Genomic DNA, 26,399 nt, shown 5'->3' with positions numbered 1-26,399 from the left:
TGCTTTTTGATCCAGCCCCTAATATTATAGATAAGAAATCTAAGACCCAAAGAAAAGAAGGGTTTTACTCAAGGTTATCCAGGCAGGTAATGACAGAGCTTTACCTAACTCTCACTGCAGTATTCCTTTCACTGCATCATCATAAACTTAGAATAGTTATTCAGATAACTTTTTAAAATTTTTCCTTTTCCTATTTATTTAACAAAACCTGAAGCATATCAGGACCATTGTTTTCCCCAAGAAATTTAAACTTCTTTAATAAGCCTTACCATAGCCATTCTGGTAAGCAAACCTTTTAATTACATATTTGTCTTCATTATTTCAGTTTAGTCTAATAGACATTTCAGTAGACATTTATTAAGCACCAACTATAGACTTAGCACTGTGCTAAAGATACAAAGAGTTCAGAAAAGTACCTTATAGTTTTACTTAAGCTCCATTGAAAGTCTTTAGGAGGGGTAGAAATAACATCTGTGTTTTATTCATAGAGTGATTGCAGAAGTAGATGTATAATTCTAGTTTTCTTCTCCACTTCATCTTCACGTCATCTACTAGTGATCCCTGCTAACCCATGACTGTTCTCAGGGTTGACAGAGAAGGTTACTAGAACGAAATCAGGCTTGCAGAGTTTCTGTCCTGCCTCTTGTACTGTCACCGCTGGTACTGATGTAATTCATGTCTACATCTGTGCTTCCCGTTCACTCTGCAGGTATAACCGGGACTATGTGGTAGAAGGGGAGCCATATGCTGGTTATGATAGACACAATGCAGAGGTAGCAGCCTTTCATTTGGACAGGTATGTGTAATCGCAGTGGGCTCCATTCGTTTTATTTCGTTTTAAAAATACCTTGGAGAGGACTTGTGGACTCCTTTCAAAGGAGTGTAGTTTTTAAAAAAAAGTCTAATAACTTTGACTTGTTAACTTACTTTAGATAACTGATTGCTTCCACTAAATTTGTATGAGTGCCTCATTATTAGGGTAAATAAAATGGCAAGAAGAAAACCAAAGTTTGACTTCAAATCCCTAAATTGAACTGGTCATTAATTGGGCCTGGCAGTCCTGGTTTTTGTTTTGTTTTGATTTTGTTTTTAAGTAATACTCATTTATCCTCATATGCTGGAAACATAACATGACATATATGTAAATATTATTTTCTTTCATACAAAATATGCACAGCTTCAATAACCAGGATATTGTAAATGTGTAAGTTAGTGAGGAAAACTTTTTAAGCCGGTGATTAGTCAGGATTCTTGTAACTGAATTGTCTAGTGTCCCAGTTGCTCCTTTTGATAAGCTCTTTAATCAGGGCATGTTGATAGACTTTAAAAGAAATTATTCACTATATTTTTTTTAATGAATCTATAAGGAAACTAGAAGAAAATAAAGATGAATTTTTGTCTTTTTTCAGGATTAGGAAGGATTTTCTAGGTATAAAAGCAATAATTTAAAAATCACAAAGAGGGACTTTCCTCGTGGTCCAGTGGTTGACTCTGTGCTTCCATTGCAGGAGAGCATGGGTGTGATCCCTGTTCAGGGAACTAGGATCCCGCATACTGCAGCCAATAAATAAATTTTCAAAAATTCAGTAGATTCAACTAAAAAAAAATTAACTCATATGTCAAAAAATGTAAAAATTTAAAAGCAAACTAACTTGGGAGGAAAATACCTGAATCTAATATATAATCTAAGCATTAATAGCCTTAATATATAAGTTTATAAAATCTTATACATACTCTAAAACACTAGTAGAAAATGGACTAAGAACACAGTTGGCTGAATAGAAACTATTGATTGCTGATAAATATGACAGAGGGAGTTCATCTTCACCAGTAAATAAAAAAAAAAAATCCAGATAATTCCCTGGTTGTCCATCGGTTAGGACACCACACTTTTGGAAGGCTCAGGTTCAGTCCTGGTTAGGAAACTGAGATTCCACAAGCCACACAATGCGACCAAAAAAAATTCAGTGAAATAATGGGATACTGTTTTCTCCTACTGAAAGTGACAAAGATTAGAAAAAAGACAGTACTTTATTGGCAGGGATAGATTGGCATCCATATGCTGCTTGTGTCATTGTTAATTGGTTCCATCTTTAAGAACTCTGGCACCATGTATCCAGAATCTTCATGTTCATACCCTTTGAATGAATAGCTACCTTTTTATGCAAACATCTAAGACATTTCTCGGAAGATATTTCTAGAAAGTACTCTAGAGAATCAGACATTCAAAGATACATATAGCAAGATCTTAGCTAGTAGCATTTTCAGTACTGAAAATCTGAAAGCAACCTAAACATCTAATGACAGGGAACATTAAATGAATGTTCATTCATAATACCATGAATTTTCACTGCCCCTATTAAGACCTAGTGGGAAAGAGTTGTATAAATCCTACTCATCACTTAACTGCACATTAGAATCAGTCTTTGTAAGACCTTATTTGTTTCCTTATTTTCTTCATCCCTAATCCCTTTCCTATTTCTCTGTTGATGACACAAGCAGTGCCTGAAGATCTTTTTCCTATAACCATACCAATATTTCATATTACCCAACATACTAATTTTTGTTAATCTGATATATGTATAGTGGTATCTCATTGTTCCTTTATATTCCACCAGTTATTGGCAGAGATACCTCCTCATCTTTTCACAACGCAGCACCTATTTGTTAACTTGGAGTGAAGTAGTCTTTGTACAGAAATTATTACTTTGGATATTAATTAAATAAATAATGTTTCAATTTATGACCTGTGCTTTGGTGTCTTGTATTTAAAAGCCCTTCCCTCCCTCTGAAAGTTATTCTCTGACCAGACCCCTATCCCTTTTGTTAACTGCCCCAGCCAGGCTCAGGTGCCACTGAATATGACTTCCCAGCATTAAATGGATGCTCTTCTTTGGTCTGACAGTGGTCAGTGGGGAGAAAAGATACTTCCCCACTTTCTTTCCCACCCCGTGCTCCTTACACTTTTTTGCTCTGAGTTGCTTTTTCTCCATTACATTAGGATTTAACCCCCTCCTCTGGCCTCAGAAGGTTCTCTCAATTTTTATGTTATTTCGATAGATCTGTTGATCTCCTTGCTTTTGTAGCTTTTTTAAGAATGAGTTTAGGATAGAGAGTCAGTCAGCAGCCCTGAACAATGGATTGTTTATTGCATCGTCATTTGTAATTGTAGAAACCTTAAGACAACTTTCTAAGAGAGTCAGAAAAGGCTCCTGATGCAATGATGAGTGAAAAGCAGGAGGCAAAATTGCACATAGTATAATTTCAATTATGTATATACACACAAGAGTGAGTATGTATCTGTATATACATGTCTGAAAAATATGGTCGAATGCCAAATTGTCACTAGTTATTTCTGGATTGTGGAATTATGGATGATTTTAGTTTTTTTCCATAAATGTTCTGTGTATTCTGAATTCTGCCCCTCCAACTTTTCTTCAGGGAGTGTGTGTTTTTTTAGCAAGAAAATTTCCTTTTTTAAAAAAATGATGGTGCTTGACCATAAGGCTGCACTTTGAGACCATTAGAAGTATCTTAAAATGTATCTGTATTTAAGTTGTCCTATGAGTGTATCCTTTTAGGTTAATTTGTATAGTTTTTTATCAGTATTCTGTTTTATGCAAAGATTTGAAACTGTGTGTGGGTTTAGGCCCAATCTTTTTTTAATGCTTTGTTAAATTTATTTTAAAATCTTATTATGAAAAATTTCTAACAAACATAGAACATTATAATGAACCCATAGACCCACTGCCTAGGTTTAACAGTTGCTCACATTTTGCCAGATTTATCTTCAGTCAATTACATCTCGGTATTAAATTCATAAATATATGTACCTCTGAAAAATATTTACCAGCAATCAACAGTATCTTTTGGAGAAGGGCATGGTAACCCACTCTAGTATTCTTGCCTGGAGAATCCCCATGGACAGAGGAGCCTGCTGGGCTCCAGTCCATGGGGTTGCAGAGAGTCAGACATGACTGAGTGACTAACACACACAACAGTACCTTTACACACCTAACACGATTAACTGTGATTTTTAAGATTTCTGTCTGGGGAATTCCCTAGTCAAGGAACTAAGATCCTATAAGCTGTTCAATTCGCCCAAAAAAAAAACCCCTACTGTTTAAAGTACATCACCATAGATATACAACAAGCAACAAAGATTTACTGTACAGTACAGGGAACTATAGTCAATATCTTGTAATAACCTATAATGGAAAATAATATGAAAAATAATATATGCGTATTCTGGTTTAGTTGCTAAGTAGTGTCCAATTCTTGCAACCCCATGGACTGTAACCTGCCAGGCTCCTCTGTCCATGGGATTTCCCAGGCAAGAATTCTAGAGTAGGTTGCCATTTCCATCTCCAAATATATGCATATATGTATAACTAAATCACCTTGCTATGCATCTGAAACTTTGTAAGTCAAATATACTTCAATAAAATATATATATATTTTAAATTTTTTAATAAATAAAAATAAAATATATCCCCAAAGATTTTTCTCTTCTGTTCAACCTTCCAAACCAGGATTCTAGGTTTCCGCCGAGCTCCCTTGGTGGTTGGCAGATTTGTTAATCTGCGGACAGAGATCAAGCCTGTTGCCACGGAGCAGCTCTTGAGCACCTTCCTAACCGTAGGTAAGAAGGTTATAGAGGACGTTTAGATAAGGCAATAGTTAATAAATCATCATAGAGCAAGCTTGTTCATGACTTTTAGGAATTGAAGAACTCAAGGGAATGCAAAAGCAAAGCAGGCAACTTGTTCTCAGGTTCCTGGGGGAAATAGATCTAAAGGTAGATGGCAGGAAATGGGAAGTTTTCCCTAATGTGCACTTTGTGCATGAAGTTGGAACTGAGATCATTTATGCTAGTGTAGTTAGGGAATAATTTTATTTCCTTCTGCTTGATCTTAAATCTCAAAATCAAATTTTGGCCTAAATCAATTATTGTCTGTATATCATTGCTTTGATGGTTTCTTTCATACCCCTGTACTTCCCTGGAAACTGTGTCCTGTTTCCTGAAAATTGAGCAAACCTTAAGGCGGCTCTGTAAAAGGGTCAGAAATTCCCTTGTAGGGTTGTACTTGGGCCTGGAAGATCACCACTGCCGCCTCCTACTCTGCGAAGGTCAGCCTGTAGCTCATTGTGTGTGGAACTGACTGCCACCCTTCTGGCCTCTGTTCTCCACTGTCACGCTCTGAGTTGAGGGGTCTACGTAGAACTCTCACTCTTGTTCTCCTTGCAGACACAGTGAGGATAGGAGGAATTCAAAGGTGCTGTGGTCTCCAGTCTGAGCCTCCTCATGGTGACATTTTCAATAACACAGTGCTCTGCATTGATATGACTGTTGAAATAGACATTGCAAGATGAACTTCACCTTGCTTTGCTAGAGTGAATGTATTTACATTTATAATGAGATGAAACTGAATATTTAAAGCACTTGTGACAGATTCATCGTTCAGAATTTACACTTACAGGCTACGGCTCTGCCGTTCTTAGAAATAATCAGAAGCATACAGTGTCACTGATTTGTTTCATATATTTTCTAATCACTTTTGCTTGTCCAATTTTATGCTCAGGCAAACATGCATTCCTGATGGGTGAGAGGAGGTCAAGAATAGGCCCGCTCTCTAGAGACTAATGGAGGTTAATTCTCCTATACTGACTGTGCAAGGTGTGGGGAGAAGGGAGAGGCCCGAAATAGGAGTGTAGAGGAGGTTATTAACACTTTGACTAAGTATTGAAGAATCTGTATATGCTATCCAGGCAGCGTAGAAGGTTGGGCATTGGGCAAAATAGCAAGAGGTAAATAGAGACAAGGGCACAGACCTGAAGTACACAGAACCGTTACGTTTAGGGAGAGCTTCTGCATACACCCTGCAGCATAGGGCAGTGTCTTAGTGTGGCTGCTGTAACAAAGTATCTTGGACTATGCGGCTTAAAGAATAGGGATTTATTGTTTTTACAGTTTTGGATGTTGGAAGTCCAAGACCAGGATGCCTGTAAAGTTGGGGTCTGGTGAGAGACCTCTTTGTGATTCACAGGCAGCAATCTTCTTTTGTATCCTTACATGACAGAGATAGAATGAAAGAGAAATCAGCTCTCTCATGTCTCTTCTTATTGAATATTAAAGACACTAATCCTATCATGAGGCCTCCTCCCCAAAATTCCAGCTCCCAGTACTATCATACTGGGGCTTCACTGTGTGAATTTTAGGATGGACATGAGCTTTCACTCCATTGCAGGCCATTCAAGGGATTAGCTGGAGACAGGTTTTTAAATAATAATGACCTTAGCACAGTATAACTAAATTTTGGGTAGCCTTTGCAGTTTGACAAAGCACTTTCACACAGTTACCTTATTTAATCCTCTTGATAAAGAGTTCAATAAATAGGGGAGATTTATCCACAGTTTAGACATGAAAAAGAAGTTTAAAAAAATTAAAAGACTTTCTCCAAGTCACAGATCTACTAATTGTTAACCAGGATTTAGACCCAGATTTTAAGACTCTAAAATATTTGATCTGCTTATATTTTTATATTCATTCATTTATTCATTGAACAAAATTTCGTTTCACTTCTGTATGGCAGACTCCAGACCAGGTGTTGAATATACAAAAATGAATGACACCTTCCTGCATTTAAGGAGCTTTGTCTAAAGGAGGAGGAGCCAGACATGTACAGAGAGCCTGTGGGACTGTGGAAGAGGAGAGGGTCTAGAAGTTAGGGTCAGGGTGATAGTTTTAACCAAGTTAATGAGAGAATAGAAGTCCTGCAGGAAGATACAATGGAAAAGAACACTCCAGGTTTGGGAAAGAACTCTTACTAAAGTTCTTTGGGCAAGTGATTCCTTTGGCACCCTAAAGCAGCTTTTCTGTCCGTTCTTAAAATAATATTTTTAAATACATAAAATACACAGATTTATAAATAAAACCAACAATATTGAAGTATATATTTTTGACCTAAAATTACAAAAAGCAGTTTTGTGATAGAGTAACATGGGCTTTGTTATTTTACACATTAAGTAACAAGATTTAGAGTGATCCAGTAACTGCCATGATTTCAGACCACAAGTATAATGGATAGTTTGCAGTATCTGCAACAATGCTAACATGATAGGAAAATCTGTTGATTTCTTCTGGTGAAAAAAAAATCACAGCTAATGCTAATACTATGGTTTGCTCCCTACCATCATAATTGAAGGAAATGCTAAGCTTTAGATAGAAGTTAATGAAAAGAAAAATATAGTTTTGTTTCCATCCAGTTCACAGGCTCTCTGAGTTAACCTTGTTCCAGGTGGAAGGCAGAACAGACACAACAGTGACAAGAAATGAGAGAGGAACATTGAATGCTCAGGAAACTGCATAGTTTAGCTGAAGTAAAGCCTTTCTCCTTAGACACTGGGAGGCCACTGAAAGAGTTTGAATATGGAAAGATGAGATTTGAGTTTTAGAAGATTAGTTGTAGCCACACTGTGGTGGATGAGTTGGGAAGAGGCAAGATGAGATGAGAGCCTTTGGAGGCTATTGTAGTAGATTCACATGCAGTGAGTCAGAACTAAAACAAGGACCAGGTATGGAATGATTTAGGAGATACTCAAGAATTAGTATCTGGGCTTTCCTGGTAGCTCAGCTGGTAAAGAATCCGCCTGCAACGCAAGAGAGCCTGGTTTAATTCCTGGGTCGGGAAGATCCCCCCGAGAAGGGACAGGCTACCCACTCCAGTATTCTTGGGCTTCCCTGGTGGCTCAGCTGGTAAAGAATCCACCTGCAATGCGGGAGACCTGGGTTCAACCCCTGGGCTGGGAGTATCCCCTGAGAAGGGAACGGCTACCCACTCCAGTATTCTTGCCTGAAGAATTCCATGGATAGAGGAGCCTGGCAGACCCCAGTCCATGGGGTTGCAAAGAGTTGGACATGACTGAGCAACTTTTACTTCACTTTAAGAATTAGAATGGGAAGAATTTGGTAAACATTTGAGTTAAGTGCGACAACTGAGAGAAGAAAAAGTTTTAAGAATGACTCTAAAATTTTTGGATTGGATGACTAGATAATGAAGCTGTTAGCTATTTTAGGAATGTACAGAAAGGAACAGACTTAGGGAGATAGAGCAGAGGAAGATAATGAATTTAATTTGGGGTATTTTGTTTCATTGTATAAAATGATAGGAAATAGATATACTGGTTTCTGTCCCCAGTTCCTGATACATGGCTCCTGAAACCCTTATAAATTCCTACCTAAGGACACTGGGATCATACCTTATTCTATTGAGATGATTCTGGGTGGGTTCCTGGATGCCTCCTGGATGGAAGCTGTGAACGATCAGGCCATAATTCAAAGCTTGGAGTTTTTAGCACTGCAACCTTGCAGTTTCTCCAGAGAGGGGGCAAAGGGCTGGAAATAATCGATCATAGCTGGATTTAGTAATTGATCATGTCTAGGTAAGGAAGTGTCTATAAAAATCCAGCAGTACAGAGTTTGGGGTATTTTACCGGTTGGTGAACTAGAAGTTTCCTTGTGCCCTTATGCCAGGTCCCAGACAAGGACAGAAGCATCTTTGTTCAGGACTTCCCCTGTATATCTCTTCATCTGGCTGCTGATTGCTCTCCATTGTAATAAGCCAGTAATCTAGGGAGTAAACTGGTTTCTCGAGACCTAGGAGCTGTCCTAGCAAAAACTTTTTTAATTGAGGCATAATTGACATACAACATTATGTTAGTTTCAGATGTACAGCATAATTATTCAATATTTGTATATATTGTGAAATGATTGCCACAAAAGTCTAGTTAACAAATGTCACCATACATAGGTACAGAATTTTTGTTTGTTTCTTGTGAGGAGAACTTTTGAGATCTGTTCACTTAGCAACTTTCAAATATGCAGTACAGTATTATTTACTATAATCACCATGCTGTATATTATATCCTGATGACTTATTTATTTTATAACTGGAAGTTTGTGTCCTTCACTCACTTCTCCCACCCCCCATCCCCAACCTCTGGCAACCATCCATCTGTCCTAACTATCCATGAGCTTGTTTTTCTTGTTTTGTTTTGTTTTGTTTTAGATTCTGTAAGTGAGATCATACAGGATTTATTTTTCTCTACTTATTTCACTTAGCGTAATGCCCTCAGGGGTCATCATTGTTGTTGCAAATGGCAAGATTTTATTCTTTTTTATGGCTTAATAATATAATATTCCATTACACACACTCACACATATATATACATTTCTTTTCTTTATCCATTCATATGTTGATGAGTACTTAGGCTGTTTCCATATCTTAGGTATTGTAAATAATGCTGCAGATTGTTTTTTGAATGAGTGTTTTTGTTCTCTTCAGATACTAAGTACCTAGAAGTAGAATTGCTGGATCATATGGTAGTTCTATTAATTTTTTGAGGAACCTCTATACTGTTTTCCATAGTAGTTGTACCAGTTTACATTCCCACCAGTGATGCAGAAAGATTTTCTCTACAGCCTTACCAACACTGGTTATTTCTGGTCTCTCTGACGATAGCCATTCTAACAGGTATGAGTTGGTATCTCATTGTGGTTTTTGTTTTCATTCCCCTCATGGTTAGTAATGTTGGGCATCTTTTCATGTCTCTATTGGCTGCTTGTTTGTCTTCTTCGGAAAAATGTCTATTCAGAGCTTCTGCTCCTTTTTTCGTTCGATTATTTTTTGCTGTTGAGTTATAACCCCTAGTCAGATACATGACTTGCAAATCTTTTCTCCCATTCAGTAGGTTGCCTATTTGTTTTGTTGATGGTTTCCTTTGCTGTACAGAAGCTTTTTGGTTTGATGTAGTCCGCTTGTTTATTTTTACTTTCGTTGCCTTTGCTTTTGGTGTGAAATTGAAAAAATAATTGCTAAGACCAGTGTCAAGGAGCTTACCGCTTGTTTTTTTTCTAGGAGTTTTATAGTTTCAGATCTTAAGTTCAAGTCTTTAATCCATTTGGAGTTAATTTTTGTGTATGTTATAAAATAGTTGTCCAGCTTCATTCTTTTGCATCTGGCTTTCCAGTTTTCCCAACACCATTTATTGAAGAGACTGTCTTCTCCCCATTATATATTCTTTACCCTAGCAAATTAAACCCTAACAGGGGCTAATAGGAACCCCTGATTTATAGCCAGTTGGTAAGAAGCACAGGTGACAACGTAGACTTGTGATTGTCATCTGAAGTGGAAGACTTATGGGACCGAGCCCTTAACCTGTGAAGTCTGATGCTATCTCTGGGTAGATAATGTTAAAATTAAGTTAACTTGTGGGACTCCTCACCAGTGTCCAGGAATTGCTTGGTGATGGGGGAAAACCCACACTCAGTGAAATTGGATGCAGAATCTTACCTTGACAGGAACATCCAGGAGTAAACGTTAACTAATCACTTAGAACCTAAAGTCTACAGCTTAGGAAAGAAATGTGGCTGGAAGTACAGATTTTACCATCGTAAGTAGTAGTTCATCCCAGGAGAGCATGGAGATCAAAGTCATCAGAAAACTAGTTTTTTAAAATTGGTGCATCCAGGAATAATGAAAGATTGAGAACCTCAGGTTCATGGCCATAAAACCAGAATATTGAAATCTGGAAAGATATTATTCATAATAAAGAGCTGGCGTTGACTGGTCTCTGACAGTGTATCAGGCACTGTGCTGAGCACCACTGGAGATTATCTCATTCACTCACAGCCCAGTGGTGGCTTGAAGAACTATTATCTCTGTTTTATGGAGGAAGCTTAGAGAAGTCAAATTACATGCCTAATGTCTTGCAGTCTAATGACTATTTATAGTCTATATTTTGTACCCGAAAACCTGACCTTAGATTACACTCTTAGCCTGTACACCCAACTCCATTCGGTTACAAAGGGTCTTATTTACCAAGCTCAGGAGTTTGGATTTGTCAGGCGAGTGTCTGCTCCTCAGCTCTTGTCTTGTCACACCAAAGATTTGGAGTGACGGGCATTAAAGCCCCCTCGTCGTGTCATAGCTTTTGGGTCTTGGACAGACTGTGTTATAGCTCTCGCGTCTCGAGCAGACCGTGTTATAGCTCTTAGACAAATCAGTGTTACAGCTCTACTTTATTTAGAAGATAGCAGGCCAATCCATCTTCAAGGCATGAGGACATGTCGATTAAGAGAAGAGCGCCTCAGCGCGCAGGAAAGAGAGAGAGAGAGCCCTTGGCTCCTCTTTTTGTATGTTTTTTCCTTCCCCCTGGGCCCGTCCTATGCAAACTGGGCTTAGGCAGGAGCTCTTCTACCTGAAGTCCTCACCCCGGTCCTCAGACCTTCCTTTGACCTTCCTCTGTTCTATTTTCGTGGGCTTTTCCCTTCCTTGTCTTTTAGCCACTGCCATTTTGGACTCCTTTTCCCTATTCTAACTACCTAACAGATTTCATCACATAGATAGCAAGTTTCCTACACCAAGCAATGTTTTGTTTTATTTTGTATGTTTTTTTAATCAATAATATATTCCCACAACTCACATTTTTTTTAAACTACCAAAGGAGTACAATGAAAAAACTTTCATCCAACAATTCCTTCTCCCTACTCCCAGTGGCAATGTCTATTAGTAATTTCTTTATGTCTTTTTTGTATGAAATATGGATATATATTTTTATTTAACTCTACCATTTTATACGTGTCACACTGTATATGGTTCTGCATCTTATTCTTTTATGTAATACATCTTAGAAATCTTTCTATTGTCTCATATAAAGAGCTTTTTCATTCTTTTTTTGTTTTACCAGTTACATTGTGCTCCATTGCATGGATGTACCAGAGTTCATTTAACCAGTCCCCTGTTGGACCTAAAAGTTACAATTTTTTGTTTTTACAGCCAGTTTCCCAGAATTACCTTGTACATATTTTATTTCATGCATGATCAACTGTATCTGGAAGTGGAAGTGCTGGGTCAAAGGCACATGTATTTTTACATAGATATTTAACCAGTTTACCTTCTCAGCAGTGATGCATGAGAATGCCTCTCCCCTAGCTTCACCAATAATATATTACCAAACTTGGGGTTTTGTTTGTTTCACATGTAGCATCTTTTTATTTATTTAAGAGCCATTTGTATTTTCTTTATCTTTGCATAAATCGGTCATTTTTAACTCTGTCATTGGTCCTCCTGATTTATAAGAGTTCATACTTAGGAAGGATAATAGCTCTTTGTGATATGAGATGTAAATATTTTTCCCAATTCTTTAATTTCTTTTGACTTTGCTTAGTTTTCTCTCTCTCTCTTTTTTTTTTTTGCTTTATAGAATTTTTAAATTTTATTTTTTTAATTGAAGGATAATTACTCTACAGATGCTTTATAGAAATTTTTTGTTTTTAGTGTATCCATCTTTTCTGATAGATTTTCTGATTTTGAATCATAGTTACACCTTGCTCACTCCAACATTATGGAAAAATTCTTTTTTTTTTCTTTTTAGTACTTCTGTAGTTTTATTTTTCACATTAAGGTTTTGATATTGTTGGAGCTATAATGAAGTATGGCTCCACTGTTGTTATTTTTTCCCTTAGATGGCTATCAGTTGCCCCAGTAGTGTTCATTAAAGAGTCACTTGTTTTTCCCCTGTAATAAATTTTCTTCAGCTTATTTAGCTTTAGTTTCTAGACTTTCTGTTCTGTTCCATCAGACATTATATCTGTTCATCAGCTGGTCTATGTTTTAATTATGAGGCATTATACTATGTTTTGATATCTGATAAATCTAGTCCCTTCTCTTTGCAGTTATTTTAACAGTTTTCTAGCAGTTGTTATTTATATTTTTTCTTGTGACCTTTAAAATTGTCATATCTAGTTACCCCTTAAAAGACCCATTGGTGTTTTTGATGGATCAAATTAAACTTTTAAGTTTATATGTTTATAATTATAAACACTATAAAGATGGTGTATCTTTCAATTAGTGTTCAAATCTCTTTTTATCTGGAAAAGTTTGTGAAGTAATAGAGAGTGATCAAGTCAACTTTAGGGGAGGGGTGTGTATAGTGGATTAGTTTCTATTTAGTGTGTACTAGGCCAGAGGGTGGAAATACTAATAAGTCTCTTCAAGGACCCCTATACATGTTTATGTTTTAACAACACAAACAGTTGTTAAAATAGTATGTGAGGTTTTATAGGTGTAGGAAATTAACTTATTTGATGGTTATATTTCATAGAGGTGGAGGGCAAAGAAAACATTACCTAAAGTTTTTATTTTGAAATAATTTTATGTTTACATAAAAGTTGCAGAAAATGATCTAGAGTCCACCCGCAGATTCCTCAATTGTTAATACTTCTGAATTGGTTGAGAACAGGTTGCAGACATGAATATCCATTACTGCATTATATGCTCCCTTAAGACTTGAGTATATTGCAACTTCCAGGGCACTCTTGTACACAACATCATTCACCCATCAAAATCAAGAGATTAACACTGATCCAATATCACTAATCACATAGACCCTATTCAGATTTTGCCACATGTCTATGTAATGGCCTGTGTACATCCAGGATTTAAACTAGGATATTGTATTCATTTGCATTCACTTATCATGTCTTTTTAGCCTCCATCAGGCTGAAACAGTTTCTCACTCTTCTTGTTTTTCAAGACCTTGATGTTTTTGAAGAGTGCAGGCTGGTTACTTTCTGGCACATCTTTGATGTTCGTGTTTCATTGTGATTTAAAGACTTTAGTGAAAATGCCAGCAGAGTGCTATTGTTCACTTCTCAGTGCATAGTATCAGGAGGCGCATGATGTTGGTCCCATTATTTGTGATGTTAACTCATCACTTGATTAAGGTGGTGAGGTCTGCAAGGTTCCTCCAGTGTTTTATACTTACTAAAAAGTAATCACTGAGTACTTTGTAGGGAGAAACTCAAAACTGTATAAACATCATATCCTCATCAGACTTTTGCCCGGCAGTTTGAGCATTCATTGAAAATTCTTGCCCACACCAGTTACTACTGTGATAGTTGTCAAATGGTGATTTGCTAATTCTTTTAGACTTACTGGTTGCCATTCTGTTGAGTAGGCCTCCCCTCGCCCTGCCCCACTTTTATTTACTTATTTATTTATGAAACTATGAGCATGCAGGCTCTTAATTTATTCAGTAACAATGTTACTATTATTATTTATTTTGATACTCAAACTGTCACAGATTTGGCGAGGGGGAACCCCTATAAATTGTCACGTGTCATTTGGAATGTTCCCATCGTTCTCTGAGTGCTTCCTTATGGCTGGCATAGCAATATGACCCAGACTTCATTTTATACTTTCTCTGCTCCTGCCCTCGGGTCATCTGTTTCTCCAGGGAACCCTGGTTACTTTTAATATAGCACTAAAACAATATTTAGAAACTAATAGATGAGTGCTAGGTGTGTTCATTACTGCCTGAGTGTCACTGTTTCTAGATTTTCTAGAGGGGCAGAGGTAGAAAACCTATGTGATATATATACATGTATGTGTATATATATATGCATAGATATACACACACAAACATTCGTATTTTGTCTTCTTCTATATCTCTGTGTATTAAACCATCTATTCAAACCAGTACCGCCAGTTATAATTCAACAGCGAAGGATTTACTCTGGCCTTCTCCCTTTGTGTGTGTTAAACTCCCTTATCTGTCTATTAGAAAACTGGTTCCCATTATCCTCAGTCTGTTGACTCATTTGCTCAAGACCCCACTCCCCAACCAGTATATGAACAAAGTCCTGGGCCATTGTGCCCTCTCTCCCTCCCCTGGGCATTCTGGCCAAAATTTAGTCCTGTCAAAGGAGAAGAGGCCGTTACTTAAAGTGAGTTCAAAAAGATACTTGTGATAGTAGTTGACTTCTGAGAGGGGATTGGGTAGACAGGGCAGAGAGGGAAAAGGAGAGTTACCTTTGTGATATATATCCTTTTGAATTTTTTTTTAACACCATGTGCTTTTATCTCCTATACAGAAAATAAAGATTTTAAAATGAATTCAGGATCTTTGTTTTCACATAAAGCTGCTCTCTTCTGCATTGTTTGGGGAGAATTTGGACTCGTCCTTTTTCTCTAAAAGTATTTGGTTCCATTCTCTGCTTTAGGAAATAATACTTGTTTCTATGGGAAGTGTTATTACTGCCGAGAAACAGAGCCAGCCTGTGCTGACGGAGACACGATGGAGGGGTCTGTCACACTTTGGCTTCCAGATGTGTGGCCTCTACAGAAACACCGACACCCGTGGGGCAGGACTTACCGAGAGGGCAAATTGGCCAGGTAAATGCTCCTGTGAGCCATTACTTTATTCTCTCCTGTACCTAGTCAGGTGCTGACCCTGTGTAGGAGCCCGGGGTTCAGTCCACAAATAAAAAGGACTGTGGAGGGTTCGGGGGAAACCTGCTAGTCTGGGACTTTCTCCTCTCTGTATTTTAAACAATGCTACATGCGGTGCAGACACTCAGTAAACAGCCCCGTGCTGCTTGCCTCCAGGTGGGAGTATGATGAGAGCTACTGCGATGCTGTGAAGAAAACGTCTCCTTATGACTCCGGCCCGCGCCTCTTGGACATCATTGATACAGCTGTCTTTGATTACCTGATTGGCAATGCTGACCGCCATCACTATGAGAGTTTCCAAGACGATGAAGGCGCTAGTATGCTCATCCTTCTCGATAATGCCAAAAGGTGGGGCCAGCAGGACTCTCCCTCTCCGTTAGGGGTCGGTATATACAAGGAGGATGCTGTCTAGGATGTCCTGGGAAACCTCCAAAACAGACTCGACAGAGGGCGTCCTTCCTGTGTCCACTCAGGGTCTTTGCCATGGGCACCCATCCTTCCAGCTTGTTTAGAGCTTATACTCCTTTCACCCCCAGGGATCTAAGACTTTAATAAAAATGGAAAAGTCATTTTTTCCAAGGAGTCAAAGATTCTCATTCTCTTCACAGACAACTGGAAACCAAAGTCTTATATTTATTGCTACTTATATCATTCTTTCTTGACTAGGATTTTTAGAATCTTGAGAAATACATAGTTAACATAAAATTTCAGTTCAGATCAGTTGCTCAGTCATGTCTGACTCTTTGCGACCCCATGAATCGCAGTACGCCAGGCCTCCCTGTCCATCACCAACTCCCGAAGTTTACTCAAACTCATGTCCATTGTGTCGGTGACACCATCCAAACATCTCATCCTCTGTCGTCCCCTTCTCTTCCTGCCCCCAATCCCTCCCAGCATCAGGGTCTTTTCCAATGAGTCAACTCTTCGCATGAGGTGGCCCAAGTATTGGAGTTTCAGCTTTAGCATCAGTCCTTCCAATGAACACCCAGGACTGATCTCCTTTAGGATGGACTGGTTGGATCTCCTTGCAGTCCAAGAGACTCTCAAGAGTCTTTTCCAGCATCACAGTTTAAAAGCATCAATTCTTCAGTGCTCAGCTTTCTTCACAGTCCAACTCTCACATCCATACATGACCACTGGAAAAAACCATAGCCTTGACTAGATGGACCTTTGTTGGCAAAGTAATGTCTCTGCTTTTTAATATGCTATCTAGGTTGGTCATAACTTTCCTCCCAAGGAGTAAGCGTCTTTTAATTTCATGGCTGCAGTCACCATCTGCAGTGATTTTGGAGCCCAGGAAAATAAAGTCTGACACTGTTTCCACTGTCTCCCCATCTATTTGCCATGAAGTGATGGGACCAGATGCCATGATCTTAGTTTTCTGAATGTTGAGCTTTAAGCCAATTTTTTCACTCTCCTCTTTCACTTTCATCAGGGGGCTTTTTAGTTCCTCTTCACTTTCTGCCATAAGGGTGGTGTCATCTGCATATCTGAGGTTATTGATATTTCTCCCAGCAATCTTGATTCCAGCTTGTGCTTCTTTCAGCCCAGCGTTTCTCATGATGTACTCTGCATATAAGTTAAATAAGCAGGGTGACAATATACAGCCTTGACATACTCCTTTTCCTATTTGGAACCAGTCTGTTGTTCCATGTCCAGTTCTAACTGTTGCTTGCTGACCTGCATACAGGTTTCTCAAGAGGCAGGTGAGGTGGTCTGGTATTCCCATCTCTTTCAGAATTTTCCACAGTTTATTGTGATCCGCATAGTCAAAGGTTTTGACATAGTCAGTAAAGCAGAAATAGATGTTTTCTGGAACTCTCTTGCTTTTTTGATGATCCAGCAGATATTGGCAATTTGATCTCTGGTTCCTCTGCCTTTTCTAAAACCAGCTTGAACATCTGGAATTTCATGGTTCACATATTGCTGAACCTGGCTTGGAGAATTTTGAGCATTACTTTACTAGCGTGTGAGATGAATGCAATTGTGCAGTAGTTTGAGCATTCTTTGGCATTGCCTTTCTTTGTGATTGGAATGAAAACTGACCTTTACAGTCCTGTGGCCACTGCTGAGTTTTCCAAATTTGCTGGCATATTGAGTACAGCACTTTCACAGCATCATCTTTCAGGATTTGAAATAGCTCAACTGGAATTCCATCACCTCCACTAGCTTTGTTCATAGTGATGCCTTCTAAGGCCCACTTGACTTCACATTCCAGGATGTCTGGCTCTAGGTGAGTGACCACAACTTCATGATTATCTGGATCATGAAAATCTTTTTTGTACAGTTCTTCTGTGCTTTCTTGTCACCTCTTCTTAGTATCTTCTGCTTCTGTTAGGTCCATACCGTTTCTGTCCTTTATCGAACCCATCTTTGCATGAAATGTTCCCTTGGTATTTCTAATTTAGTTACTGTTAAATATATAGTATCCAAAGGTTCATGCAGTTTAAAAAATTAATTTACTTGATAGGGTGTTTTTGCTATTTTTATGGCAATCTAGGCCCAGATTTTTTCTACTATGAGTAGGAGAGCAATTGCTTAGTGATTATAAAGACAAGTCACTATCTTGACTAAGACAGTTTTACTAATTTTGAATAAATGAAACGTCCTTATTTAGATCTGAGCTATTTGAAGAGCACACTGTATTTTCAGTTTGCACTCTGCATTCCCTATGGTACCCAGTTAAGTGCCAGACTTTTAGTTACACTTAATAAATGTTTTCTAAATAGAATATTTCCTTGGAGCCAGAACTGTCCAGACTCTAGGTCACTAACTGTTAATGTCTGTTGCTGAGAATCAGCTGAGCCATGGGTCCTCAGCAGAGAATACTTGGGCAGCATTTGCTAAGCAGGCCACCGCCTTATACTGAGCACCAGGCCCCTCATATCCCATGTAAGGTGGTGACAGTTACAGAGAGCGTGAGGCCAGCAGGAACTGGCCAGTGCCGTGTGTTTCATTTATCCTATGTTTTCAGTTCCTGAATATCTTTATCCTTACTTGTAAAAGTGATCATGTGTGCTGTGGAAATACACATGGAAATAATTGCCTTTGCTATTTTTTCTTCGAGGGCCTATACTGTGCTGAGGGCTACCAGACCCTCCAGCTATTAAGGTGAGCTTCTGAAGAGTGGAAGGTTGACAGTTATTCCAGAATCAGTTCTTTTCTAATTCTGAATTACTGCTTAAAGCATTTTTATATCTGCTTCCAATCACCATTTTGTCAGCCTCTGAGAGCAGTTTTTTCCAGTTTAAATCTGATCATATTCTTTGTTATAGGGAATAGGATAATCTAAGTCTTTTCTTATTGGTAATTTTGGAGTAGAACAAGTATAACTTCTTTTTACAGGAAACGAGTTTCTACTTGTTTGTGAGAACCTAATGTGAATAGCCTTTATTTCTCTGTGCACCTGTAAAACTTTCTCAAGTTTCGGAGTCTTCAGATTCTCCCTCTGTCTGTGGACTTCATACTTTGTCACAATGGGCATGCTTCAGCACCTTGCAGTGTCTCAGCAGGAGAAAGGACCCTTGTAAAGGAGTATATCTATTGTTCAACGCTGCAGTGTGGGCTGTTAGGAGTCCTGTGTCTAATTGGTCATACCCTGTTTATTTCTAATTTAAGTGATTTGAGCTGTGGGAGCATAAAATTATCTAGGATCACATTCGGGTTTCTTACAGAATTTGTTCTTACTTTGATGCCAAGAAAGGAACTGGTGCTTTATCTAATTCACTAAGTTTCATTTAATTTTCAGCTTTGGGAACCCTTCACTGGATGAGAGAAGCATTCTCGCCCCCCTCTATCAGTGTTGCATGTAAGTTACTTGATCAAATGCATTTGCCTGCAGTGCTTTTCATACTTTTCTAACCCAGAACCCCCTGGAGAACCTGATATGTAGGCGATCAGGGAAGGATTTCTACAGCAAGGCTTAGACAGCATTTTGAGTTTTATATGAATAGAAATTACCAGTTTCTTTAATAATGTATATCAGTTTGTTTTACTGTCAGAATACAGTCCCTGCTCCCCTACAGAATCTAGTGCCGTCCATGCCCCTAGTTGCCCTGCTGTGTTTACCTTCCTCTCACCACCACACCACCTGTGGTTTGCTTATCTCAGTCAGAGGTTATGTAAACCAAAAATAACTATCTCCCTAGGTGGTTAGTAAGTGATTTTTTTGAAAGTCTGTGTTAGAGAACAAAGAAATTAAAAAGTAAATCAAGGAAACAGGTAAAGACTGGGCTCTGAGGAGCTCCTTTTCAGATCATCATTGCCAGTATGACTAAAGTGTGAGCACTAAGAATCAGCTTGGACCCACCTTGCTTGGATACTACTGGTCAACTCCCAGAGAGACACTGATCGCATAAGACTGCCCCTTCTGGCAGCTGATCTGTTTTACTTTTCTTTTCTTTCTCTCTCTTTTTTTTTTTTTAAATAACAACAGGATTCTGCAGAAAGTATTACCTAGGCTACCCTAAATTATCTTCATTAATACTGGGAAGCAGTGATACATCCAGTCAAAACCTGCATCTGTGAAGAAAGATGTCTTTGTGTTAATCAGTACTATCAGTCTGGTCCAGTCAGAGGATAGAAAAGACATGGTGGGTTCAACAGGAAAGTTTAATATAAAGGAAGTTTAAACTCTTTGATACACAAGTAGGGCTGAGGGAGAGTAACCAATTTGGAAGAGACCCCACCCCCCGCCCCAAGGCTGGGTTTGGTCCTCAGTGGAGAAGGTGTAGTCCAGCCCACTTGATAGCAGAGAAGTGCACGAGTTTGCAGATGCTGGGCGTGCAGGAAGCAACCCTCCGTAGTGCAGGCAAGGCACAGGCCATCTCATGGTCGTGGCCTGAACAGAGAGAGCCATGACCCAGTAGAAGCCCTCCAAGCTACAGGCAAGGCTTATTTGTGGGCCTACGGAGGGAATATGGATACCAGCGTGGGTGGGTGGCCTTGGGGCTCTGGTTTCCATGTCAAGAGGGCCTTAGGAAAGTTACCACCAAGCCAGGCTGAAGCTGCAGTGTCACGGAGGACCTGCCTGCTCTGGGAATGTGGCCAGGGCAGAGCTTCACTTGATGACCTTCCCCAGACACTCCTGCCTTGTACAGCAGCCAGAAGCATCTCTCTCCAGCATCCTCTGCTGAGAAAGCCTAAGAGGAGAGATGATTAGAGGACCTCTGTCCACGAGAGCAGGGCATACATGAAGAGTGGATTTGGAGCTGAAAGGAAGTCAAGTGATACTTTTGTCATGCAGGAGAAATTCTGATGCTCTAGGCACTCATATTTTTCAGAATTGGAAAACTGCACTGCCTCTGTGCTTGTCCATCCCGTCCACGCTTTAGCCAAAGACCCTTGCTTTCTTACTTCTCAAATGGGTGCAGAACAGGTTGCCTGCCTCACGCAGAGTCAGACCTTAATGCGTACCTAGTAGTTCCCTCATTGCCTACAGGGGGATCTGTACTTTTCTTCTAAAATAAACAACAGATCCTCTTTAGGCAAAAAATAATTAAGAAAAATAGATACCCTTAAAATAAACTTTCTCTATTTATAAGATTAATGGTAGAATTTTTAATTCAGGAACATAAAAAGAAGGAAATTTAAATTACTTGCTAAAATGTAAGGATACCTTCTGTTAACACTCTAGTGACTTCATTCTAACCATGTGTGTATGTGTGTGTGTGCTTGTACACACATTTTATTTCCCCACAGATTTGGAGTAAAACAGTTTTTCCCTCCAACTTTCCCCCCAATTGAATATTATATTATATTATATTATATTATGGGCAATTCCTCATGCCACTGAATTTTCGTAACTGCTTTAAACGGCTGCATGGTTTTTCATTGAATGGATGAACCATAGTTTATTTAACTATTTCTCAGTCGTCGGACATTCAGATTCACATTTTTCCTTTAAAAAGAGCACTGCAGTGAACATGTGTAAATGTTGTGTGTATCTCTTATTAGTTACTAAGAAGGAAATATCAAAACGTGGTAATGTCACTCATAATGTAGAGCTGCTTCTAAAGCAGAAATGGCTTTTCTAGTTGAGATATTTTACATAATTATTTATTTACATTTGTCTGCCAGGCAGGCTTCAGTCTCCCATTTGACAGTGAGAGGCTTTATGTAACCTGTTCTAAAACTTACTTCTCCCAGCATTCGTGTTTCCACCTGGAACAGACTGAACTCTTTGAAGAATGGTGTGCTGAAGTCTGCCTTAAAGTCCGCCATGGCCCACGACCCCATCTCCCCAGTGCTCGCTGACCCTCACCTGGACGCTGCGGCCCAGCGGCTCCTGAGTGTCCTGGCCACCGTCAAGCAGTGCACTGACCAGTTTGGGATGGACTCTGTGTTGGTGGAAGACAGGATGCCTCTCTCGCACTTGTGATTCTCCACAAAATAAGTGAAACTGCTTTTTACAAAGATAGAGAAACAGCACAATCAGTTCCAGATGGTATGAGATGGATTGGAAATGGCCAGCAGTGCGTTCTGGTAATAGGGGATAGGGTGGCCTTGGATTTCTTTGGTGTTTGCTGTAGTAGAAGCTAAAGCAAAGACTTACAAGCTTCAGACCACAGAACCGTACCTGCTGAACCACCTTCAGACTTCCTCGGCACTTGCCCATCCTAGCAGTGGGGGGCACATTGGTCAGTCTTAATTTCTCATGCCAAAGGATGAAGAGAGGTGTGACATTCAACTAGGTTAATGCTGGGGTTGGTTCTGGAGTGTGTATTTAGAGTTCATCCTTATAGTCCTTTCTCCACAGTTGTGGATCTTCCAAAAACACTTTGCAATCTCTTGAGTCTCTTTTTCCAGGATTAGTCAAATTGGGGATTTTACTGCTTCCTGGGGAGTGGCAGCAAGGAACCCTGCATTCTGTTGAGCCAAAGTAGTATGCTCTGTTGGAGGGACTTTGCTTTTAAGGTAGAATTAGAGGGAAGGACAAGAGCAGAAAGGATGCTTGGGCTTTTAAGTGAGAAGGTGGTAGTGCTTTTGATGATTCTTAAAGGAGGGAAGAAGAGAGGGAGACCTGCTTGCCAGGACCAAAATCAAGGAGGTGATTGAATTAGTGAAAAACAGGTTCCCCTGTATTTAAGTTCTTAACATATATAAAAGCAAGCATGACTTGTACCCAAGTAAGATTTTCTTTCTCGTGGTTATGTCCAAATCAATCCAAAAAAATTGTCCATAGAGAACCTACTGTTACAACCCAAGCACAATTCTGTTATGGAGGCTTACTTTCTTTTTTGCCCCAAACAGGCAAATCCTTTGCAGATTAACAAAGCAAACTGAAAATAACACCTTGAGTAAGAGTTAGGTTGCCTGCAACCTCTGCCATCCTGATTTCCAAAATGAATTTTCACTTCTGTCTTCAAGGTATTCAGTTGTTAAAGCTGTTGTTCCCGAGAGACTGGCGATCCTATTTGTGCCTTTCTTAGGAGAAAAGCCAGCTCACTTCTATAGCTAATAGTTCACATCCTGCTGGTTGCTGGACCTGTCTAGTGATTTGGGCCACGCAGAAGGCCAGAAACAAAGGTTTTAAGCCTTCTGAGCCTTAAAATTAAGGTGGTTACCAGGAAGAGCCTTAAGATTTTTATTTATGTCATACCCTATTTTCATCATTTAATCTTGTTCTGAACCCACAAGGTAGTATTGTTCTTCTGCCTTCTATTAGCACTTTCAAATATCAGGTTGCTAAAACAGGCTTAGTTGTGTGTTCTGGCAAAGTGATTTTGACATGTAACCAGTTGCATTAAAATATAGGGCGAGGAGAGCTGGCCTGGTGAATCCACTTGTGTGGATTCCAGCTTCCTCAGAGCTGGAAGCTTCTCTCCTGCATTTTGTCTAGGGACTCTTCCGGTTTTGACTTCTGTGAAGCAAAGACTAATATTTAAACAATGTGGTTGAACAAATTTACTGCCAGCCACTGGAGATCAATTTTCGGTTATCACCCTTTCAAAAACAGTTTAGAATTTATGCTCCAATTTTCTCAGATTGAAAGTCAACTGAGTACCCAGTAACTACTTTAAAGTAACATGAAATTAGGATACTTTTGTGCTTAGTTTGTACATTTGAAGATGTACACAGAATGGTTTTGGATTTAAGAAGATATATCAGCACAAAACACTGAGCTAGTGTTAACAGGAGGAGGCACTGATTCCAGTTTTAAACTCATGTACTGTGTGCATCCAGGGAAGTACACATTTGAGCTTCAGAATACCTTGGATGGTGCTCACCTCAAAGCATCAGGGAGCCAGTAAGAAGGTAGTCAGTGTTGCTTTGCTTGGTAAATGTTAGTTGAACTAATTCTTTCAAACACATGATATTGTTCTTTGGTATGCCCCAGTGGAATGAGTAAGAACTGTTCTCAAACTCGGGAACTTTATTCATAATGCTGAAGGCAGAAGATTCTGTTGAGGAAAAATGGAGGAGGGAAAGCTGCTTTGAAAACATGTTATTATTTTTTCCAAACACTGCTTCATTCTCCTTCCCTATTTTAATATGATCTTAAAAGGTGTTCAGATGTATAGTGGTTAAAGTTAGAATTGTGCTAAGAGAGTGGTGTAAACTGATGCTTAGAATATAAATTTATGTTCTAAATCAATATTGGATTAAGCTGGGAAAAGTGTGTTTAGGTAAATCTCGGAGAAAACCAACCATAAGCTCTTAGTCCTAAAGTTCATAAACACTATATTCTGATTCAAAAGAAGAGGTAGATATTGTTTTTTAAAGTTTTGTAACACTGTCCTTTTTATGGTTTATCTTTTAGATTTGAGGGTTGTTATAATCAGGTCATTGGAAGGGTTTTTGGTTAGTCTTAAGTTGGGTATGCCTAGCTAACATCTAAAGATAGACATGGATACATTTCACTATTCTAAAACTAAGAAAATCAGAACTGGGTAGCATTTCTGCACTCCTCCTACTTTTTAAATACATTTATTCCAGAGTTTGGGGGATATGGGTATAGAGGTTTCATTCTAAAATTGTTCTTTAATATGAAGCTGTATTATTAGTTTGGGGTAAATAATTTTCTGTGCAAAACAAATTAATAGGATCTGACTTGCTCAGAGTATTGCTTAATAATATATTAATAATGCATTTCTCCGTATTTGCTCTCAGGATTAATAAGTCAAATGAAATGTAATAAGGAAATGGGAGAATTCAGGTACATCCATTGTATATTGTTTTGGGAAAGATGAGTCCTCTATATGGCAAAATTTCAGTATCACCTGAAAGCCACATGTTCTTCCAAAGAAATCCATCTTTTCTTTTCTTAAAAAAAAAAACAAAAAAGAGGCTTTTGGCCTTCCCCTCCTATCCACCATGTTCCTTCACCCTCTCTTCTCCACGGCTTCCATATTCTTGTTTGACCAGTCCATGACCACTCCTCAAATAATGGTAAACAGCATCTGTCGTTTTGTGAGCTTGGGCTTCAGGAAACATGAGTCAAGGTATATGTATGTATATAGTCATATATGTATTCTAACAAGAAAAAAAATATTTATTTTCACACAGGGAAACACTGACTTATGTTGCTGAAGAACCTGAAGCTAGTAAAAGGTTCTCAGTCTCTGAGCGTGAACCTCAGTGACATAAAGACCAACCCTTCAGGAAACACCTACTGTGCTAGCCAGGGCCGGTGCCCGAGGCAGATGGACCAGCCTCGAGAGACGGCTCTGCAGCAGGGGAGGGCCAGTTTTCCTGCCCTCCACTCCTCAAGTCTGGGTTGAAAAGGTGGGGGCTGGATACTATACTGCCACAGGTTTTTAAGGAACTAAGGTGTTACTCAAAAATACAAAATGTTTAGGGGGGGAATCTGGGAATTACTTACCAGGAAGTAATTTATTTGCTTAAGAGGGAGGTGTAAGAACCACGACCCTCGGTTCTGATCTGCCAAGGATTTCCTCTCAGAGCTCTTGCACAAATAGAGGTTGTGCTTGGTAAGACATCAAACAAGACAGATATGCACCTAAATTTCTAATGTGTTCTATGAGTTTCAATTCTGAAAAAAAGACAATAAAGATTTTAATAAGTACCAACGTATCATCTTTTCCTCTTGTTATCCCCCCACCCCGCCTGCTGGTTCAGGGTATTTCTGTTGTTTTCAATTCAGATTTCCCTTTTTGTTCGGGGACAGAAGATTACATCTTCTGCATCTGCATAAACTTCCACAGGGGTTGTTTCACAGAATCAATGGCAGATAAGACCTTTACACTTCTCATTAGTCTTCAGAAGTTGCCTATTAGGTTGTGACAGAACCAAGATTTTCAGTAGGATAACTCTTAGGTGCTTTTTATTTATTACTTCTTTCTCGCAGCTTCTTCAAAGAATTATGAATCCCAAAGAACTTGTCAGCACATTACCATAGAGGCCTAGAAGACAAGACCAGGTCCTGAGAATGATTCTTGGGACATCCAGACTTTTAAATTTTGCAGCGGAAATGCAACATCATAAACCTCACCCAGACAACTGAGGAGAGTTCTCAAGATTTTGACTTGATTTGTAGCACTTTCGTTTGTGCCAGTTTTAGTCACTTGCGCTTGAATACAAAAGGGAGGCTGAAGCCTAGAACATGTTCCTCACAGACTCACCTTATACGATCCTTTTCTAGGTGAGATTTCAGGCTTAGTTTTCTTCTCAAGCATTCCAGAAAGACCAGTATTGAAGCCTAAAAAGGCAGTTGGGAGCAGTGAGGGAATGGTTCTGTTAATATTATGGGCTTATTTTTACCCAGTGTATTTCTTATAAAAACGATTTTTAGCAGCTCTCATTCTATAAAATAGAGACAAGTATGGTCATAACCACTGATTTAGCATGGGTGAGTTTTGTAAGATAAGCTGCTTTATAAGTCCCAGGAAATAAGAGAATGAAGTAAACAGTTGTAAAGACTGTTTTCAAGGCAGATATTACTCTTGACGGCAGGCAGCAGGTGGGGAGGTTGTCTATTGCAAAGCTAGGTTTCATCCAGATGAACTTAGTAAAGGTGCTATGTGCCCATTTGCCCTTTGAAAGTCTTTGCTAAAATGCATATTCTGATTGAGTAGGTTTGGGGCCTGAGTTTGCATTTCTAACAAGCGTCAGGGCGGTGCCAAAGCCAGTGGTTCTTGGGCTATT

The 26,399-nt window shown here is 39.1% G+C and overlaps 1 protein-coding gene across 4 annotated transcripts in view; it reads left to right on the top strand.

Moving 5' to 3' along the window:
- Positions 1-25,320, top strand: part of FAM20B (FAM20B glycosaminoglycan xylosylkinase) — a 43,317-nt gene extending 17,997 nt beyond the window's left edge. For all 4 annotated transcript variants that reach the window (XM_070474017.1, XM_070474018.1, XM_070474014.1 and 1 more), the window contains 6 exons: positions 710-796; positions 4,533-4,642; positions 15,065-15,236; positions 15,450-15,641; positions 19,042-19,101; positions 21,441-25,320. In XM_070474017.1, the coding sequence (XP_070330118.1) occupies positions 710-796; positions 4,533-4,642; positions 15,065-15,236; positions 15,450-15,641; positions 19,042-19,101; positions 21,441-21,672 (853 nt within the window). In that variant the 3' untranslated portion in view covers positions 21,673-25,320. The remainder of the gene's footprint in view (positions 1-709; positions 797-4,532; positions 4,643-15,064; positions 15,237-15,449; positions 15,642-19,041; positions 19,102-21,440) is intronic.
- The last annotated feature ends 1,079 nt before the right edge of the window (positions 25,321-26,399 follow it).

This window comes from Odocoileus virginianus, chromosome 11 (assembly GCF_023699985.2).
Source record: "Odocoileus virginianus isolate 20LAN1187 ecotype Illinois chromosome 11, Ovbor_1.2, whole genome shotgun sequence".
Taxonomy (NCBI): domain Eukaryota; kingdom Metazoa; phylum Chordata; class Mammalia; order Artiodactyla; family Cervidae; genus Odocoileus; species Odocoileus virginianus.
The sequence above is the reverse complement of the archived record's forward strand: the minus strand, read 5'-3'. Positions and strand labels throughout refer to the sequence as shown.